Source organism: Schistocerca gregaria, chromosome 7, assembly GCF_023897955.1.
Source record: "Schistocerca gregaria isolate iqSchGreg1 chromosome 7, iqSchGreg1.2, whole genome shotgun sequence".
Classification (NCBI taxonomy): Eukaryota; Metazoa; Arthropoda; class Insecta; order Orthoptera; family Acrididae; genus Schistocerca; species Schistocerca gregaria.
Genome location: NC_064926.1, coordinates 465,576,942 through 465,599,310, shown reverse-complemented (window position 1 = coordinate 465,599,310; position 22,369 = coordinate 465,576,942). Strand labels below are relative to the sequence as shown.

General features: G+C 40.2%; 1 protein-coding gene across 1 annotated transcript in view; it reads left to right on the top strand.

The window, feature by feature from the left end:
- LOC126282062 (E3 ubiquitin-protein ligase Iruka-like) overlaps window positions 1–22,369 on the top strand; it is a 151,639-nt gene that overhangs the window by 96,177 nt on the left and 33,093 nt on the right. The window contains exon 4 of the mRNA XM_049981505.1: window positions 2,913–3,026. Coding sequence (XP_049837462.1) covers window positions 2,913–3,026 — 114 coding nt within the window. The remainder of the gene's footprint in view (window positions 1–2,912; window positions 3,027–22,369) is intronic.

Here is a 22,369-nt window from a genome sequence, read left to right as displayed (position 1 = left end):
CAGGATGTGTATGACAGGTAGTAGATAGGGGTGTAATAGAGGTTTAAGAACTGGTTGTCTGTCCGAATAAATGTAGATGTTAAGATCTTCATAGCACTTACGCAAATACTCCTCTGTGCATACTTTGATAGCTGGCATTTCCACCTGGAACACTGTATCCAGCTTCCCTAGAGAGATTGCTCTCTATAGTCTAGGCTGTACCCCATATACTGCGGCTCTAGTGCCTTCATCTATTTCAGACATATCAGTAAACCAGACTATGTCTTCTGAATTGTCGTGGTTCATTCTTTCATTGCTCCCTTCTTCCTACTAATACACTGAGAGATTTTCTGAATGACCGCTTCCTTATTTACCATATTCACTATATTGATGTGCGATTCTGGGATTCTGGGTATCCTGTGGAAGACTTGGTGAAAGACCTGCTCAGTCCTCCCATCCATCACTTCTGCTCCACTGCTACCCCAGGCTTATCCTACGCCATCAGAGGCCAGGCCACCTGTGAAAGCATGAATGTCATATACCAGCTCTGCTGCATCATTGCACAGCTTTTATATTAGTATGACTACCAACCAGCTGTCTTCCAGGATGAGTGGCCACTGCCGAACTATGGCCAAGAGCAAAGTGGACCACCCTGTGGCAAAACATGCAGCTGAACCTAATATGCTTGATTTCAGTGGTTGCTTCACAATCCAGGGCATCAGGATCCTCCCTTCTGCCACCAGCTTTTCTGATCTTCACAGGTTCGAGTTATCCTTAAAATACATTCCCCACTCTCAATGTCCCTGCACACTCCACCTAACAGTTTCTGCTCTCTCTGTCCTGTCATCTCCTCCCAATTCAAGTTTCTTCACCTCCATTGTGCGCTACTCTCTGCCTGTGTGTCCACTGAACATTTCCCCTTTTCATCTCCTTTCCTTTCCTGCTCCTGCCCCAGCCCCTGCCCCTACTCCCTCCCTCTTCCACAGCCTCCCGAAGCTGCACCTGGTAGCCATATCCTGATGCCATCTAGTCCCTGCACACTCTGCCAGAAAATGCTCTTCCCCTGCCCCTATACCCTGTTATCCCTTCCTCTTCCCTGCCCCAGTCCGGATTGGACTTTCATTCTACGCGACAGTTCATTCTATCTGCAGTGGCTGGAGATAACGGTCATGCGTGTGGACGTGTGCTTGCTTGCTGGTGTGTGTGTGTGTGTGTGTGTGTGTGTGTGTGTGTGTGTGTGTGTGTGTGTGTGTGTGTGTGTTTTCTTTTCTGAAGAAAGCTATAGGCAAAACCCCACTGTGTAACTGTCTTTTTGTTGTGGCTATCTGCAACTTGGTGTCTCATCTTTGCGGTATAAAATGGAAATGAGCATTTGGCATTGTTGGCCAGGAGGTCCCTTACAGGGCAAGTCCGGCCGCCTTGGTGCAGGTCTTATTACATTTGACACCACATTGGACAACCTGCGCGCTGGATGGGGATGAAATGATGATGAAGACAACACGACACCCTGTCCCTGGGCCTGTAGGATGGCATTCTATCACGCTGATCACTCGGCTATTTTTGTCATTAACAGACATGTCTATTTATCCTCTCATATTAGTTCAACACAAAAGAAACAAGAATACTTGCATTTCTGAGGAACTCTTTGTTGCAACTTACTATTTTGCAACTGTTTTTGGACCTTCAGCTTTACACTGTGACTAGTTTCATACATTGAAATATTGGAAAAAAGTGACTGACGTTCATGAATAGAAGTAGGTCTTATGTTGAAGGCAGTTACCATTAATTCAACATAAGTGACACTTCCATAAATTTATGAGCATGAATCATGTTCCTTTCATGACAGACCTCAATACATGACTTTGTGGTGGATTTAAGGACTCGTGTGCAGTAGACTGTTCAGGTGCCTGAGTTGATCGATTTAATGAAACTTATCACAGTGCTGACACGTACAGTTAGAGGTTGAAAAATAGGAGCACACACAATCAGAATAACAAAAAAAGTTGTGTGTTTTGATATTTGCTGCTTTCCAGTAAGAGAGGAGAGACACAGAAAGTTATGAAGAACAATAAGAAACTTTGACCTGTTTTCATACCTTGAAGAATGTGTGTAAATTAGGAAATCAATCTCATGTTATTACTTATTATGGTGATCAAACTTAAATGGATTTTTCACTGCCCTTTGCTAATAACTTTTACTAGCCTCGTGTCATCCCCATCCCTCCCCTCTCCCTCCACCATCTAAAACAACTCAAACTAGTGCATTAAAATATTGTCAGTTTCAAGATTAGAAAATGGTGGAAGTATTTCATCAGTAAAACTAAGAGATTCGTAGTAGAAATGTAAGTACTGTCATCCAGTGCCAAAATATTAACATTGAATAGTTGGCTACAAACCTGAATTATAAACTAGTTTTTGGAAAAAATAGTGTTTCTAAGGTGTAACTGATAAACAGATCCCACCTGCATTGAGTCTCTATTTTTATCTTTGGTTTCACATCTTAACTGCTGGATCTATTTGCTTGATTTGGGGTCTCATTTTTTTACCTTTTTCTGGACAAATTAGTGCATTATGTTAATAACTTTATCTTGCAGTTACATGATTTTAAATCCCCCATGTTATTTAGTTTAATACAGCTGGTGTCTCTAGCTTGAATAACGTTCGGTGCTTAAGTTTTGATTATTTTCATGTTTCCTGATATAATCTGGCTATGCTTACTTTGCGTCTTTCATATATTAGTTTTATTACTCCAAATACACTTTCAGTACTATGTGAGCCAGAAGAGTAGCATTTGCATACTAATTTTGTAACAAGAATTACTGGAGCAATTCTGATAGTCTGGTTAATTCTTTTGAAATTGGTATGCAGGTTTTTCATCTCTGTTCAAGTAGTACTTCAGTTTTCAAATTGCTAATGTGCTCTTTTACATTTTAGGTTTAGAACTCGTCAGTTGGAACCTATAGAGCACCTAATTCAAGATTTTATTGTGAATCTATCAGGAGTTGGATGGGGAGCATTTGGAGGGAGACAAGGAAATGCTGCACCAGTGTAAGTATACGGCTTTGATGCTTAATGTTCCACATTTGTTTTGTTTGTTTGTTTGGTCAATGAGCTCAACATTGTGGTTATGAAAGTCCTTACAAGTCTTCAGAAATGAATGCGGTTAATATATGTAAAATTGCAGACAGGGCAGAAAACAGGCAAGACTAAATTTGTCATCTCCCACTTTTTCCTTTTGCTTTCACACTCGTGTAGAAAACAAAAAAGTGTTAACACAGTCTGTCTTATGACATACTGTAAAAATATGGCTATCAGATCAAAAAACGCACAGCTGTGAGTTGGCATGTTGGTTCACTGATGATGCATATATTAACTGGATGGGCTAACCATCCTCTGCTCATATTAAAGTATATTTTGTAACAGTTTGTGAAGAAGCTCAGGCACAACACAAAATTTTAAAACAAGGCTCACATTCATCTCACCATCACTTCAAATTGGGGGCGTATCTGCTAACAAAACAGCTTCTGCCCTTTTGTCATGATATCAGGTACACTCAGTAGCTATACTCCAGACGTCAAGAGACCAGCTCTGACAGCTGGCAGTGCAGTTGCCAGTATTCGATTGGATGGGCAGTGAGCCAGCGGCCATCCCACACTTCGACCCGTGGTAACACTAGGCTCCCTCAGAGCCTAACAATGCCACGTCATTCATTGCAGCATTCCTGTAGGGGCAGCATTTTGCTAATCGATGTGTTCTTTGAGGGAATATTTTTTAACATGCACTACCAGTGTTTGTCAACTTACATATACACACACGTAAATATTTTCTTTAATGATGTTACAGCCATTTGACTGCAACAATTTTTATTTTATTGTTATACGGTTCAGATTTTACTGTATTTCATACCAGTCTGATATCTTTTGGCATAAAATAAGTTACTGTACTTCAAACTGGCCTATGGCTGAATTCTGGATCATATAACAGTAAAATACAATTACTACCGTCAAACGGCATTAACGTCATTAAAAAAAATTACCATGTCTATGGTTCCAGCCAAAATAAAAATTACTCACAATCAGATTTCCAACATTAACAAGGTAAAGCAAATTGCACAAATGTTACATGTAAAATATTGAATAAGGATGTGGATGTTACCACTGTTTTTTTGTGGGGGAGAACGGAAACACCAAGATAATAGACATCTGATTGGTCATCTCTTGTCATGACGACATAGTCTTCGGTATCTTCGCTGCTGCTGTCCTCATCGTCTGATAAAGAAATTACAGTATTATGAACGGATTCTTCTCTTAAACTTTCTTCTGTGTTTGACCTTGTAAACTTTTTCAACACGTGGTTCACGACGTTCTTCCAATTTTCTGGCGTTATTCGTTTGACAGCCTCATTTACTAGCCCTCTGTGTGTCTCAGCGTAAAGGTTTTGATTTGCTCCATGACATTTGCTTTTGTTTGAGCCCATATGAGTTCAGTTATGCTGTAACGGCAGTGGTACGCTGGAAGACGTATAACTTTGTGGCCGTGGTTCTCTGCTAGTATATCAATCGCACAATGCCTTTTCTGTGGCTTGTATCGTTTCACTAATTCCAGATGTTGTGCTTTCTGCATATTCCATTCAAAGCCTATTTTATTATCTTTCAACCAGCTGACTATATCCTCTCTCCTTGCAGGAGCCATTGGTGCCTTATTTAATTGTAATGAATGGTACAACACATTGTCAATTACAAAAACACTACCAGGACTGACGTTTGATAGCAAACGAGTAACGAACCAGTCTTTGAATGTATCTGCATTCATCTCCTCATAGGTGGTGTTTCTTCTTCCCCCCCTCCTGCAATATTATCATAGCATTGAGCACAAAACTGTTTATAGAGCCAGCATGAACTGTAATGAGTCGCCCTTCCTTACCAGTTGGTACACTCACAGTTCCGTGGCGTGTGTTGTCTGTCCACGCAGCGGAGTGTGCATGATGCACGTTGACCCATGTTTCATCAATCCATATTACATTTTCCGGATTCACTGCTAACATCTCACACAGGAAACATCATCTCCATGCTACAATGTCTCTGCGCTCCATTAATACCTTTTGTCCTGAGAACTTTTTCCAACGGAAGCCAATTTAATTCAAAACAATGGAGGGACTTGTCATTCTGCCTGTGAACAAACCACTGTCCGACAGTGATGCCATCAACTTTTAAAGTGTCAGATACTCCTTCCTGCTGTAGTACGCGTATGTGTGTTGCCTGATAGCACTTTTGTCAAAGTTGTCTGTTTCAGTCGCACGACACAATCTCTTCCTTGACTTTCCAGGCGTCACAATAACAGGGCTCGCAGCTGTATTGGCAGCTTCTTTATCATTTGTGATTCTCTTACTGTCGCTGTACAGATGTTTAATGCTTCTGCCACTCTGTCAACCATTTTACTCACTGATATCAAAGGTCCACCCTTGCCCCTTTCTCTTTCAAAGTATGTGCTTGGGATTTCAGCATTGCTCATTTCCCTCTGCTCTGCTCTACAGGCATCCATTTTCAGCTTATACTTAAGTTACCTCTTGTACACAAGGCAAGAAATTCACAGAAGTAGCAGAATGCACACATCTATACACAAACCTGAACATAGCACGTGGCGCAACTGACTGAAAGCAGTGGTCGCCCAGCACTATAGCAACACCAGGCATTGCCACAGTAACGTAAACTAAACTTCACGATCTGATTGGTCATTGTGGATGCATGAAGCACGTGCGCCAAGGCCGTGTCAACTGTCAGAGCTCTTATCTCACCGTATGGAATATAGTATGTCACAAAGATCACACAAGAGGGGGTCTTCATGGCAGAGAAGGAAGTCTTGTGTAAAGAGGCTGTGCCCAATTTGAAGGTGTGTTGTGCAGGTTTACTAGTCCTCATAGCAATGACATTTTGGCACTCTGCGGGTATTTTGTAGGGAGAAATTTTGTAGTATTTATTATATTTCATGTTTATTGTTTTGTGTGTATATTAATCTGGTTGCTCTATTCTAGTAAGTCTAGTAGGTAGGCTTCAGTAACACATTCTATCAGCTACCTCATTCCCGCGAATTCCCACCTGTCCTCGTTCCCCACAGAGCCTTTGCAACTGGAGAAGTGCATCCTGAATGTTTTGGAGTGTTTTATCTGCTGCATAGATATCCTCATGGTGAGCAAAGCACTGAAGTAATTGGAGCACATCAGGAATGTCGGCCCCTCATCATGCCTCGTCTGATCCACAGCTCTCAGAATCATGTAGGGTTCAGCATGGAATATATTAAACTCATTGGGAAGACATGCTCTTGGGGGTGAGGGGATGGAACAGCTAATAGCGTGTTCCTGTTTGTACTCAACAGTACATACTAAGCTAAGATCCAGAAACATATTTAAAAAGTTAAAAAAATCTGTTCTTAAAAAATAGTCTTGAGTGAAAAGTAGGATACAAACAGTTAAATTTACAAACATCCTGGGCATCAACAACGATGGTGACGCTCTGACCCTACCCTGTTTTAGTATGTTTATATCACACATACGTTGTTGTTGTTGTTGTTGTTGTTGTTGTTGTTGGTCCAGTCTTCAGTACAGACTGGTTTGATGCACTTCACCATGCTGGTTGATCTTGTAAGGGTCTTCATGTCTGCATACCAATTGCAACCTTCATCTGTTTGAACTTAACATGGTGTATTCGAAACTTGGCATCAATCTAAAATTCTCATCTTCCACACTTCCTTCCATTACCAAACTGACTATTCCTTATGGCTTCAGGATGTGTTCTATCAACCAATTCATTCTTTTAGTGAAGTTGTGCCATATTCTCCTCCACCCCCTCTTCCCCCCACCACCCACAGTTCAGATTTGGTGCCAACTCAATTTCAGTTGTTGCTCAGTTCACCCATCTAACCTTCAGCATTTGTCTACAGAACCACATTCTATTCTATTCTTATCTGAACTTCCTTTTATCCACATTTCACTTCTATACAAGGCTACACTCCAGGGAAATGCCTTCCTAATACTTAAATTTATCTATGATAATGATGTAGGCCAAAGCAATGAATGAAAATGTGTACCAGCACTAGAATTCAAACCTGGGTCTCCTGCTTGCTAAGCAGATACACTATCTATTACACCATACTGGCTCTACAGATACCACAGTTGCACAGACTACTTTAGGATGTTTGTGAGTTAAGAAGGGGAATAGCAATGGGCTGAGGCATGAGTTGGAATTTGTATTTATGAGGGACACATACTAGGGTAGTCCATGCAACTGTGCTGTGTGTAGTACCAGTATGGCAAAACAGACAGTACATCTTCATAGTAAGCAGAAGACCCAGGCTCGAATCTCAATGGTGGTACAAATTTTGATTCACTGCTTTGGCCTACATCATTATCATAGATACAGGTGAGACTCAATATGTCTTGGGAATACAGGCTGTATATACTTCAATTTATATTAGATGTTAAAGAGATTCCTGATCTTCAGTAATACATTTCTTGTTATTGCTAGTCTGCATTTTATACCTTCCCTACTTCAGCAATCATCAGTTATTTTGCTGCCCAGATAAACTTAGGTCTGTTAAATGCTACATTGCTCTTATACTGAACAGCTTTGTCACTTGAGGGTGACTTCTGTAAAGTTGTTGTTAGGAAGTTAATTGTTACTGGAAAGACCATTGATAAGAAACTTCTGGAGCTTGAATGCTTATTTGACCACAAGGAGTCTGCTTCTGCAGGTAAATTTGAAACAGGGCTTGTCCTATAAGGTTTATGGATTCTTGCATTTTTAATACATTAGTCCTGGTGAGTCACAGAACATACAATCTTGAAAGCAGCAGCCAGGTCAGTTTCTTATCAAATAAGAAGGGCAAGAAAATCACAAAATGCTTAAATCATAAAGCAATATCCCAAAACCTTAGTCTTAGTGAATGAAAAAGAGAGAGCATAATTAAAATAAATATTTACTATTTTTCAGGATAGAAATTAAGCTTGTTCTAGCAAACCTTTCTTATTTAAAGTGTCCTGCCCACTATCCTTTCCAGCCCTCCCACAGTGGTATTCCGCCGACCACCGAACCTATACAATATACTCGTCCATCCCATCCCAACACAACCCCTGCTCCCAATCCCTTACCTCATGGCTGATACTCCTGCAACATACCTAGACACAAGACCTGTCCCAGACATCCTCCCACCACCACTTACTCCATTCTGGTCATTAACACCATCTATCCCATCAAAGGCAAGGCTACCTTGCCTGTGAAGCCAGTCACATGATCCAAAAGCTAAACAAGCTAAGCTGCAACCATTGTGCTGCATTCTATGTAGGCATGACAATCAACAAGATGTCTGCGTGAGTGGCCACTCACAAACTGTGGCCAAGAAACAAGTGGACCACCATACAGCTGAACACACTGCCAAACATGATATCCTTCATTTCAATGACTGCTTCACAGCCTGTGCCATATGGAACCTTCCCACCAACACCAGCTTTTCTGAACTGCGCAGGTGGGAACTTTCCCTGCAATACATCCTACGTTCCCATAACCCTCTTAGCCTCAATCTTTGTTAGTCACTGTCCTCACCCATTCAGACCCTTCCCTGTTCCTATTCCAGCACTTCACAGCTGTCATTTCACCATCACCCCCAGTCTTTTTATTTCTCTCCCTTTCCGCTACTCCTTCCCTCCCTCCACTCTCCACTTCTCCCCTGCCCTCTGTTTAACCTACAGCACTTCACTGCCCCCCCCCCCCCCCACTGTACTGTCCCTCCCCCTCTTTGCCCCAGCCTCCTCATTGTCCCCACCCAGTCGCCACTCCCATCATCATGTACTGGTGCTGCTGTTCACGGTGTGGTTTCAGTTGCCTGAAACTGCATTCGTGCGCATGGGCGCAGGCGTGGGCTCGTGTGTGGGATACCATTCGTGTAAGGAAATAAGTTGGAGAGAATATTCGTGACTTTGTATTTAAAATAACTTTCAGGTGGGAGGGCTCTAGAAGAATGGGGAGATGAGCACCGAATCATTATTTGTGTAATTTTTAGATAAAGTGGTGCTGTATACCTTTTCAGTATTGCAGAAGATTATTATAGATGCTTTGTACAGAGGAATACCTCAAATGTGGCTGTCTGCAGTAAGTCCAGGTTCTGTAGAGGAGAGTGGTACCTTCAAAATCCACTCTGGAAGTGACTTAAAAAATTTCTAGATTTTATTAGAGTCCAAGCGAAGTGTGAGTTGATCATTTGCCCTAGTGTCCTTGGTGTCATTCTGAAATATGGTATTGGTGGCCAGTGCTGTTAAGATTAAAGTACAGACACCTGCAGAGAATCTTGAAGCATTTTGGCTAGTGAATGCAAAAGCCCTACTGACAGTTAAAGAGTGCAAGAAGAGATCATTGCACCATATAGTTGACGTTCATCACTGTAGTATGAGAATCTATAAGGATCATCTCAGGGAAAAGCACAAGCCTGTAGGTAAGTTCAATTCTGAAAGTCACACTAATGGAAATATCTCGCACAACGACGAGGCCTATACTGTGGCTTATAATGTAGCTCGTGGGCCAAACTTAATACTTTATAGCATATTGTGACACCTGGGTGCTGAATCTCCAATCATTCTTGATTTTTATTTATCTAAAATATGGGCTGATTGGAAATATCCTGATTTGAGGAATCAATGATGATGATTATTATTTTTTTTTTTCTGGAACTAGAGAAAATGAGAGGTGTATTACTTCCCACTTGATAGATAGAGGTGTCTTTGTATCATTGCCTTTTTTAAAATTGGGATAAGATGTTTCTCAAGCTGCTGCAGTTCTGGTCCCTCTTTTACATTTCAATGTTATCTAAAAGATCTCTGAAGATTAAAAGTTGAATCTTTCTTCACAAGAAAGTATTTGGCCATGTCACAGCTTTGGCACAGCCTGTAAGATACACAAAAAATATACATTAGGTGCCATGACAGCTACTTGACTTTTCATCGATGATTATTTTTTTTTTTTTCTTTTTTTTTTTTTTTTTTAAAGGGGTGGATATATGGTCAAATATACTTTTTAAGCACCGAAGTTACTATATCTGCCATACGTCAGTTACACGGCAGTTGTCAAGTTGAGATATTGAGCCCTGTATTGGGAAGGGAAATCCACAAGATTTGGGCTACATTCTTAGAAGGCTTAAATGTAGGTACCAGGCGTAGTCTCCAGTCTTGGAAATAATTTTAACTTGTCTCTTACAGTCAAAGTGGAGTGTACTCATGCACCTCTTGTTCTGTTCTACCCTTCCTGTTAATTGGTCCTACATACTTTCATTACTAATCCTCAATTTCGAAATATGTAATCAAAGTGTGGAGTGGGGTAATTTGGGGAAGGGGGGGGGGGGGGGAGGTAGAGAATATAGACACGAGACTTTAGTGACTCTTTTGTGTTTATTGTGTGTCCTGGACACTGCTTGTACTTGGTTGAAATTCAGAATAATTTGTCTGTGTGCATATGTGGATTTGTGATATTTATTTACAGATGACAAATTTTTATTGTTGCTATCATAAGGAATAAAATTTTTTTGATTGTCACAAGCAATAATTATAAACACACAGAGAGAAAAATGTCTGGTCAGTACTTATCTTCCGGATGCAAAATTATAGTACTGCCGATAAACATTTAAAAGTGAAACTATTACTAGCATTCAGAACCATTAGTTCCTTTCCCAAGGACGTTGGAGGGACAGGTTGGGGAAGGCTGGAAAGGAAGGCAGGCCACTTAGACTCAAGAATGAGAGTGATCTTTCTCTGGCAAGGACAAAGGGATTTGTTTTACCCTTTGGTGGGTGCGCCTTTGAAACTTCAGTGATGGGTATCTTGCTGCTTTTACACCACAATGAGAGTTACATTTCTAACATTAGGAATTATAATATTTATAATTGTGATCAGTAGCTGCATTTTCAAGGGACAAATACAACTTTACTTGCCTCTATAAAAATAATCTTTTATTTATTTCTTGCCTTCACAACTGTCTGTCATTGGAATTTATAAGGTGCCAATAGTCTTTGTCCCCCTCCCTCACCCACTTATTTAAAAAATAACAACAACTTAATCACACTAAATTATGTGAAAAGAAAGTAACAAGAGAACACACTATGAAACTGAGAACTCAGAAGCTCCCACTCTTGTTTACAATTGTGAATAAATTAGCTTCCATCTGCAACTCACTTTCACACTGCATACACTTTGTGTCTGTGACACTATGTTTCTTGCATACATTTTTCATGCATTTCAGCAAACTGTTTTTGCTCTGTTGTTTTTATGCCTGTCACATATGTAACAAATTCCAGGTTTTGCTGGTTCATGGTCTGCTCTTCTCTGTGCTTATACTTGGTCAAGAAGGCATGAATGTCTTTGGGAATTGTTTGAAGTAACACTCGTTGATTTAAATGTTCTTCCATCAGGCCAAGAGCAAGATGTTTCAAAAATTTCATCTTCTTCCTTTATTATGAGGATTGTTGAATTTAAAAATAATTGTTGCATTTACCCCGGCAATATCTAGATGTCTGTCGAAAAGTGCAAGTGCTCATCCTCGCGTAAATCAGAAAGTGCTGTAGGATGAGCGCATCTGATCCTCAGTGTCTGCTCCCGCTTAGGTAGCATTGTAGCCTAAATTCACTATAGATTTCTTAGTCTCTTGATCTATTGTACTGTGCATTGTCGATAAAAAAAAATTACGGCTTTGTTCTTTTAGGAGCAGCCAAGGACAAACAAAAATCATCTTGTAAACTGAAATGACGTGATTGAACTTCTGTGGTATTATTCTCATGGAATTCTGGAGAAATTTCTTTAATTTTCTTCCTGGATCCCAAGAAAGTCAATACTGTACTGAGGAGATTTTCAGCCAGCGGGTAGCTACTGTAGTATCAAAGTGGCTATGAAAGCCTCAACAGTTTTATACTATGCTTCCAGAGAGAGGAGGCTTCAAGATAGTAATGACACTTTAACCAATGACGGAAGAAGAAAGTTCTTTTGCTGTCTTCAGATGCCTTTGTCATGGTGCCAGGGTGAATAGTCATAAGATTTCAGTTTGTTTCCCCAATTGGTGTTGCCAACCTTTGTACAATGTCATCAGGCTTGTTAGACTCCAGCTAGGGACCAGACATTTACTTGCCACAAGAGATTTCAAAGTTCAGGATATAAAATGTTTTGGCATCATACAACACACAAATCTTAATCCAATATTTTGCAGGCTTATTAGAGACATACTGTAAAAATTTACGGGGTCCTCCGAAAGGATGCAACCAACATCTCTTCAATAGTGACAAACTAGCTGACTCTATAGTGAGCAAGTCAGTTGTTGACAAATCCGTGATGGCAGTCCTGAATAGACACTAGTTTCTCACTTTGTTTTCTCTTATTCCGTGTGCCCAAGTTGTCGAACTTAAGAGCTGAAAGCTGAAAGTCAAAGCACTTACAGGTGAAGAGAGTTCAGAAAACAATCATTCCTGTGCCATCTGAATCCCACAGCAATTCATGTGCCCTCATTTCCTTATATCTATTAGATATAATGCACCCAAGAAGCCGTTATCCCTGGTTTTGTGTTGTGTATGCAATTTCTTTCTCTTTAATATTGAACTTCCGATCATGTACTATTCTGGATATATTGATTTGTATTTCCCGCAGTGTTGTCAATCATCGCATCAGTAATAAATAGATGAAACATAACAATTTCTTTTTTTATTATTATAGCACTTGCTTGTGAACTTGGCAAAACTCTTAGGTTGCTTTCGGCGTTGGTTTTAGGAGGAGGAGGAAGCGCTTCACTTATCCAAATAGTTTCATATATTCCTGTGTAAAAATGGTAATCATCTGTTTGTCACCACCCTTCTTCAACCATGTGGTAATCTGTTACCTTTGTTGATTGTTCAGAGTCACTGCTGTGGTTATCTTGTTCAATAACTACTTCTTCCAGCCCAGATTTGCATGAATCTGTCAGTTATTGTTCTCATAGTCCTCAGTGCGTACAATTTGACAGTACGTGTAAAATGCATTCTTTTTCTCCATTTCCACACTTTTCTGAGACCTAATGAAACAAATGTCTATAAGGTAAGATATTGTTTGTAAAACTATCCAAGATTTAAAAAAATAAATAATGAAAATTTCGTATGGGAACTTTGATTTCATGTGAATATTCATTACATACTAAAATAAAAGCAACATTTCCTTGAAGCGAGAGAAAAACCCAAGTATAAAAAGTACTTAAATCAGAAGCCACATCTGTGAGCTTTCTCCTGGTCATTACCTCTGTAGTTTTCCCCTCGGTACCTGCATTGGTAATCTGCTGCAGAATAGAAATCCAGGATCTGCTGGCAGAACATAAAGAAAATTGTCACACACACGCCAAAGATCCTGAGACAGAAGCCAACAGGCAATACATCAAACAAGTGGCTATGAAAGCCTCAACAGTTATATACTATGCTTCCGGGGAGAGGCGGCTTAAAGATAGTAATGACACTTTAACCAATGACGGAAGAAGAAAGTTCTTTTGCTGTCCTCAGATGCCTTTGTCACGGTGCCAGGGTGAATAAACCACATGAAAGTTTCTAAAATGCGATCACCTATTTACTACTGGCCAGGTGCAAAATATCTGACAGGATGGAATGAAGTTTTCTTGGTGAGCAAATCATGCAATATGAGATACTTCACAAGAACTGATGAGCAACTTTCGGACATTTGTCAATGTGGTGGTAATAAGCATCAAGACAAGTGGGATAAGATCAACAGCAGCACTCACTGGAACATGCAGAACGATCATGACCACAACACCTAATGACAGAAGAAAAATGTTGAGGTATGTGAAAAGCAGAATGACATGCCATTTCCTGACACGCCACTCACAGTGATAACCTAAGCGAGCAACCATTTATGTTGGAGGAGCTGGCTGTCCAAGGAAGGGGAATTTTGTTATCATCCCCAGACATTTATCTATGGAAGATATCATTGGTAATGCTGGAGTGACTATCAGATGCTTTCCATGTGAAAAAACAAAATAAAAAAATGTGCACGGAAACAGGTAGGAAATTGTATTGAACAAAATAACCAACTTGTAACCTGAAAAGAGAAGAGTTACATGCTATTGAGAGCCTTAATGCTGACGAGAGCATATTGATACTCCCTGCTGATAAGGAAACTGTGATATTGTAATGAAGACTGAAGATAGTGAATAAAAGATAAATGACATACTAGACCAGACAATACACAGAAAGTTAAACAGATCTGAGACAGCGGGTTAGTCGGAATGTAAATTTTTTAACCTGGGTGCTTTCTCTTTTGGAGGGCATACAGAGAAACCTTCACAAAGCAGACTCCCTACCATCTTGATGTTATAGTTTGCCAGAAATCCATAAAGATGGTTTCCCAAAACACCGACTATAAGAACTTAGAGCCTACCATTGTACAAACTGGTGAAACACTTCGCATTCTACAGTTACATGTGGGAAAGACTGACACATACGAAGTATGTTCAAAAAGTTCCAGAAAATTCGTTATTTCGCGCAAATGGTGTGTTGGAGCGAAATGTGGTTGGCATCCCTACACACGCCTGAGATTAATGTGTAACTGCCGTAAGTTTCATTGTTGTATGTCTGTTGGTTATTGTTCAGTTCTGTATTGAATAGAATATTGTGTCGCACAATTTGCCAATTTCGAGATTGCAGAGTTAGAGGAGCTGTGCGTCTGCATTAAATCTTGCATGGAACTGAAGAAAACCTTTTGTTCTTGTGAAAAACAACTAGCTCTTTACACACACGAAATGTTCAGTGCTATTGACAAGGGATTTCAAATTGATTCTGTATTTCTGGGTTTTCGAAAGGCTTTTAACACTGTTATCACACAAGTGGCTTGTAGTGTGTAGTGTGCTTGCAGAATATCGTCTCAGTTCTGTGACTGGACTTGTTTTTTTTTTTTTTGTCAGAGAGGTCACAGTTCATACAGCTGATGGAAAGTCATTGAGTAAAACACAAGTGGTTTCTGGTATTCCCCAAGGTAGTGTTACAGGCCCTCTGCTGTTCCTTATCTACATAAATGATTTAAGAGACAATCTGAATAGCCATCTTAGGTCGTTTGCAAATGATGCTGTCATTTATTGTCTAGTAAACTCATCAGAAAATCAAAACAATTTGGAAAATATATCTGAATGGTGCGTAAATTCGTAATAGACCCTAAATAATGAAAAGTGTGAGGTCATACACAAGAGTGCTAAAAGGAATCTGTTAAACTTCAGTTACATGATAAACCAGTATAATCTAAAGACCATATCTTCAACTAACTACCTGGGAATCACAATTACAAACTATTTAAATTGGAAAGAACAGATAGAAAACGTATGGGGAAGGCAAACCAATTAGAATTATTGTGAACGTGGTTCGATGAACCCTCTGCCAGGCACTTAATTGTGATTTGCAGATTATCACTGCTCGAAGACTGACTGTCCGAGAAATTGAAGAAGAATGTAACATTTCAGTTGGATCATTTCATGAAATCGTGACTCAGCATCTTCGAATGGTTCGTGTTGCTGCAAAGTTCGTCCCACGGCTCATGGGTCAAGACCAGAAAGACCATTGTCTCTCAGTCTGTGAAAAGCCTTTGGATCGCGCAAATGGGAATGAGATGTTCTTGAAGAGAATAATATGGCCCTTGTTGACTTTTCTTTATTTCCAAAGGTGAAAACCCTATAGGAAGAATGAAGATTTTGCAATGATAGAAGAGAGAAAAGAAAATTCAGACTGCGCTTCATGTGATCCAGCAAAAGGCGGACCAAGATGGTTTCCAGAAGTGGAAACTGTGTAGAGAGTGGTGCATCTATTGCAGAGGAGAGTATTTCATAGGAGACTGCACAGGTAGTAAAAGGTAAACACAGGAAAATTTTGTGGACAAAGTTCTGGAAGTTTTTGGACTGACCTCATATGCAAAGGACTCTAGACCCTTCATTGAGAACTAAAGTTGGACCAGAACACTAAAACCTGGACCAAATAACATTTTGGTCTGCTTTGATGTTGCTTCTTTGTGTACCAAAGTGCCACTCAGTGACACCCAGAACAGATCAATAGCTGCACAAACTGTCAAATCATTACCTGAGCCAGAAAGGAGGAATGATTAATTTGTGCAACACGAATACGTGAGCTGCAGCACCTCGAACACAAGATCCAATACCTTGAATGTATTCCAGTGACTGATGGGTACTCCACTATTTACATAAGAAGTGTAACAAAACATAATACTGGGCAAAGTGACGAAGGCACGAACTTGACACACAGAATATTTCAAACCAACCAAGATCAGAGTAGCTGAAATTGGTAAAGGGCAAAAGGGCCCCCACTTATAATGTCACAAATGTACCACATGTTATTTACATGTGCAAAAGTCTGTGTTGGAAAGACTGGATGACCCAACAGCACCAGAATCAATTAACATAAACAGTATTGCTGGTTGGGATAGGTGGAGAATTGTCTGTGGTGTGGCATGCACTGTGTGAGACAGACTATATAATAAATTATATTAAAAACAAAGATTCCAAGACTTACCAAGCGGGAAAGCGCCGGCAGACAGGCACATGAACAAAACACACAAACACACACACAGAATTACGAGCTTTCGCAACTGGCAGTTGCTTCGTCAGGAAAGAGGGAAGGAGAGGGAAAAATGAAAGGATGTGGGTTTTAAGGGAGAGGGTAAGGAGTCATTCCAATCCCGGGAGCGGAAAGACTTCCCTTGGGGAAAAAAAGGACAGGTGTACACTCGCGCACACACACACAAACACACACATCCATCCGCTTGTGTCTGTGTATGTGCGGATGGATATGTGTGTTTTTTTTCCCCTAAGGGAAGTCTTTCCGCTCCCGGGATTGGAATGACTCCTTACCCTCTCCCTTAAAACCCACATCCTTTCATTTTTCCCTCTCCTTCCCTCTTTCCTGACGAAGCAACTGCCAGTTGCGAAAGCTCGTAATTCTGTGTGTGTGTTTGTGTGTTTTGTTCATGTGCCTGTCTGCCGGCGCTTTCCCGCTTGGTAAGTCTTGGAATCTTTGTTTTTAATATATTTTTCCCATGTGGAAGTTTCTTTCTGTTTTATTTACATAGACTATATAATAAAATTCACTGTCACAGACATTTTCCCTGTGGAGAAGAGCTACCATACTCACTTGTTCAGGGAAGCCATAAAAATTCACAAACATAACATTAGTTTCAACAAGAAAGAAGAAAGGTTAAAGTCAAGAATCCTGGATTCCTGTGCAGCTGAGAATGACTGTTGCAGGTATCAGGAGGAGAACTACAGCAGTAATGACGGGGGAAAAGCCCCCAGACTTTGGAACAACAGGTAAGACTAATTCCCAGTTGGAGATTCAACTCCTGCCTGGCACCAGAAGGGTGAGCCTGTGAGAACACTACCCACTCTTGCTGGCAAAATATTAGAAAAATCATTAAACACTGTCAGAATAGCCCCAAGACAGAAGCCAACTGGCAATGTGTCATACCACACATACTCAGGGCAAGGTACTGTGATCCTCCATACCACTCAAGAGGAATGATGTGTATATCCGTGTATTCTTAGTGATGAATGATACTCACAAATGAAAACCCCATAACAAGCTATTGTAGCGGAGAGCACAGACATTGTGTAGATTTGTTATTTTATGTGCATGTGGAGAAGTGTGCTGAGGGATGGTGTGAGTCTTAAAAGGTGGGATAGCAATTGCAGTAACTTTGTGAGAGGAAGTACCTGTGTGAGTGAAAACATAGAAACACTTGGTATCCCTGGCCTACTTCAGAAAAGCATGAAGCACTCTGTGAATACATATTTTCTTAAGAATAATAACGATGTTTAAGAAAATGAGTGAAGTGTCATTCAGATTCATTCACCCTTTGAAGTGACTTGCATGTGGAGGTTTTTTGTTTATCGTTTTTGTGTAATAGAAGGTTGATATTATCTAGTTGATGTATACACTGATAGGCAATATATGGAGTGTATATACAAAGGCTATTTGTAGTTTATTCAAAAGAAGTCTAAGCTGCAGTATTACATTTCCGTACAGCAATAATCAAGTGAGGAGGAGACAGTCATTTGTTGCTTTATTCAAGACAACAGTTCAGCAAACAGGATGTAAAGTGGAACAATACTAAATTTTCATTGAAAAAATCGCATCCAGCCAAACTTGAACATTATATTACCTTCAGTACAGGATGGCCTCAATAAAAAAGACTCAGATTTTTTCATGCCAATGTAATCTAAACAGCAAAGAGATTAGTAGAAAGCTGGTTTTAGTGAGTCTGAACACAAGAAATCAATGCTGGAGTGAAAAATAGTATACATAGAAGTCTGACAAAATTGAAATTCTGGTTAGTGTTGCAGGTGGAAATTAAGGTTGTTATGTAAGAACATTATGTTAATGTACCTGTATCTTTATTCTTCACAATTTTCTGTCGTTCACAAAGTACAGATTCCATACCAATGTGCACATTCTCAGTTCTGCTAAATGTATATGAATGGCTTAGTATTGGAAGACTTGAGTCTTTAGTCCCCCCCCCCCCCCCCCCTCTAGATGTTCACTGGTCTAGTCTGTCTGGGTATATGAACTCACAGAATATGCAGAAAATCATTGTCAGTATGTTGAACAGCTATAGCACAGTGTTAAGATGTGCATTTGGCTCTTCATGTTGCGGCTGTTTTGTTTTGACCCTCTTGTTTTAGTCCAGACAGGAAGAAAGATAACGCTGTCCGGGGTAATTTTAGGGCATGTTTTGTAAATGCACAGCTACTTGATTTGAAGCACACTTTTACTCACTGTAAGCAAGTATTCAGAAATTAAGTAAAACACTGCCTTGATTATATTATTACTTTATTTAGAATGATGTCAATTATATTTTTATTATTTGTGAAATATAAGTTTTATGACAGACTTAACTTTAATGTTGCCTAAGGTTCCACTTGTAGCTAACAAATTCACAACCAAACTATCAACTTCCAACACAATTACTGAACAGTTAGTCATTATTCAGAAAACAACCAGTGTTAAAGGGGCTCGCACACTGATGATCAAAATGTTATGACCGTTACCCAATGTGAGACTGAGTGCCACATGGTGATGTTGAGGGCATGTGATGTGGTTAGGAAGGTCTTCCCACTCTATAAAGCAGGATAGATCATGACATGTGATAGATCTGTTGACAGTACAGTACTGATGTACAAACAAGTTTTTCGAATGTGCCATTCAGAGTACATTTACTGAACACGAGGGTCTGAAGCAGACTACGGTGACATGCTCCTATTTTGACCCAGTGACAATGTGAATTGAAATTGCATTGGCAAGGGAGCATATAGATTGGACCAAGGATATGGAGATGTCACCTCGTTGGATGGATCGTGTTTCTTGTTGCTCCAGGACACTGTATATGCCTCAATACACTGTAATTCAGGCGAACAGCTGATTGAAATTTGCGCCATGCCACAGTCCCAGGCCTGTAGGGGTTATAATATGTTATGGGGAACATTCATCTGGGCTTCCATTAGACCTGCGTTAGTAATCAAATGCATCATGACAACTGTGGACAATGTGAGTGTTATTGCAGACCAGCTGCATCCCTTTGTGCTTGATGTCATCCCCGACAATGGTGGCATCTCCCAACCGGATAACTGCCTGTGTTAGAAGGCCAGAATCATGCTACTGGGATTCGAGGAGCTTGATAGTGAGTTGCATGCAGATGTCGTAACCACCAAATTTGCCTGTTTGTCAGAAACCTATGAAAATGCCTAGTAGGGTATTGGGCAGCAGCTCCGCATCCACAAATGACTGGCTCATAATTCATGGGAACTGTGAGGCCAGTACATATTGCATTGGCATTGGCTCTGTATCATCTACTGCATAACAGTATTTATTGTTATCATCTTGTGAACTTTTTGGACAACAGCTGTCTTTTGGTTTCATAAATGGTTTGATGATATTTATGGAACATGAGTGTTAAGAGAGCTTGTCCCATTGTCACCTGGCATCTATTAATTTACACATTTCCGTTAAACAACTGTTCTTGTAGTATGATACGGTATATATTTATTTAAATAACGGTTATCCTTCCTATGCACACTTTATCATCATGTGTAGGTACCATGGGGTGACAGAAGTCATGGGATACCTCCTAATACCATGAGAGACCTCCGTTATCCCAGCAACTCCACGTGTCGTGGACTCAACGAGTCATTGGAAGTTCCCTGCAGAAATCAGTTATTGAACCATGCTGCCTCTATAGCCATCCATAATTGTGAAAGTATTGCCAGTGTGGGATATTGTGCACGAACTGGCCTGTCAATAATGTCCCATAAATGTTTGATGGAATTCATGTTGGGTGATCTGGGTGGGCAAATTATCCACTTGAATTGTCTGGAATGTTCTTCAAACCAGTCACAAATATTTATGGCCCAGTGACATGGCACATTGTCATCCATAAAAATTACATTGTTGTTTGAGAACATGAAGTCCATGAATAGGTGCAGATGGTCTCAGAGTAGCCGAACTTAACCATTTCCAATCAGTGATTGGTTCAGTTTGACCAGAGGTCCCAGTTAATTTCATGTAACTATAGCCCACACCATTATGGAGCCACCACCATGTTGCACTGGGTGTTTTGACAACTTGGGTCCAAGGCTTCATGGAGTCTGCACCACATTTGAACCCTACCATTAGCTTGTACCAACTGAAATCTGGACTCTTTTAACAAGGCCACAGTTTCCCAGTTGTTTATGGTCCAACCAATATGGTCAAGAGTCTAGGCTGCAGGCAATGCCATGCTATTAGAAAGGCACTTGCGTCTGTCATCTATTGCCATAGCCCGTCAATGACAAATTTTGCCACATTGTCCTAAAGATATGTGGGGCGTACATCCCACATTAATTTCCGCAATTACTTTACACAGTGTTGATTGTGTTAGAACTGACTTCTCTATGCAAAAGTTGTTGCTCTCGGACATTAAGTGGAGGCCGTTGGCCACTGTGTCAACCGTGTTGAGAGGTAATGCCTGATATGTGGTACTTCTGCAAACTCTTGACACTGTGGCACTCGGAATATTGAATTCCATAATGATTTCCAAAATGGAATGTCCCATGCGCGTAGCTCCAACTACAATTTTTTTTCCGTCTGGTTATTCCCATCATTCTGCCATAATTGCGTTTGAAATGTTTTCACATGAATCGCCTGAGTACAAATGACAGCTCTGCCAATGCAGTGCCCTTTTATGCCTTGTGTGTGCAATACTACTGCTATCTGTATATGTGCATATCAGTATCCCATGACTTTTGTCACCTCGGTGTATCTAATACACTTATATGTTCTGAATTTGATACTGGGAAAAGAACTTCTTACAAGTTTTTATGGTCACATGAACACTGTGCTGCCTTTAATGGAATCATTAAGTGTGGAGTAAAGCATTTGAATCATTTTGGAAAGGGGTGGGGGGCAGAGTGTTGACGTGAAAGACCAGGAAAGCACCAAAATTTGTTATATATTTTGTCACGACCCCATAAAGACCAAGTAAAAAATTGTATCTATGCAGAAGTAGGCTGCTCTAGCTGTACACAAACATGTAATGCACTAGCATCCATAAACCACTTCTCACTCATATATAGGTACCGTAACACTGTTATCTAGCATGCTACTTAATATTGTCTTGAGGAGAATGTTGCAGGGGATAACAGAACAATAAATAAAACTCAACAGCACTCTTAACTTTCAGACCATATACCATTGGTGTAGTCAAATAATAGTGAGCCCAGTACTGATGTTGTTATATCTTAGAGCAAACCTCCAGCCTATGTAGCTACACTTCAGTTATCACAGTTCCCTTATCTCAGTAGGAACTCTTATCTTGGAGAAAGCATAGCTATTTTTCTATATAAGGATCTAAATAGGTTCATTCCCACGTGGACGCTCATAAATTCATCAGAATATTATTGGACAACACCTTAAAAAAGCACATTTATCACTTTGGAGCACTGCAGGTGATGTAGAACTGGCACAAGGCAGTCATGTGATCCTCCACTGTCGACTAGAACAGATTATTTTTTATGGCATTGGTATTAAATTTCCTGAGTGTGATCTGTGACCCTTTGATGTTAAATATTAATACATTTATTTAGTAAATTTCTCTCAGTTGCCTTTCATGGTGTTTGCTGAAGTGTCCCTGCTAGTCAGTTCCACCCGACTGTTACAGTAGTCTTCACTGGCCTTTGTCACCTTATGCATGGATGGGTGCTGAGAGAGAGAATTAATTGTCTTCCAAGCTACTTGAATGGCTTAATCAGCTGAAATTTAAACTTTCTGTACCCACACTTCCTCTTACAAAAAACAATCTCATATACAATG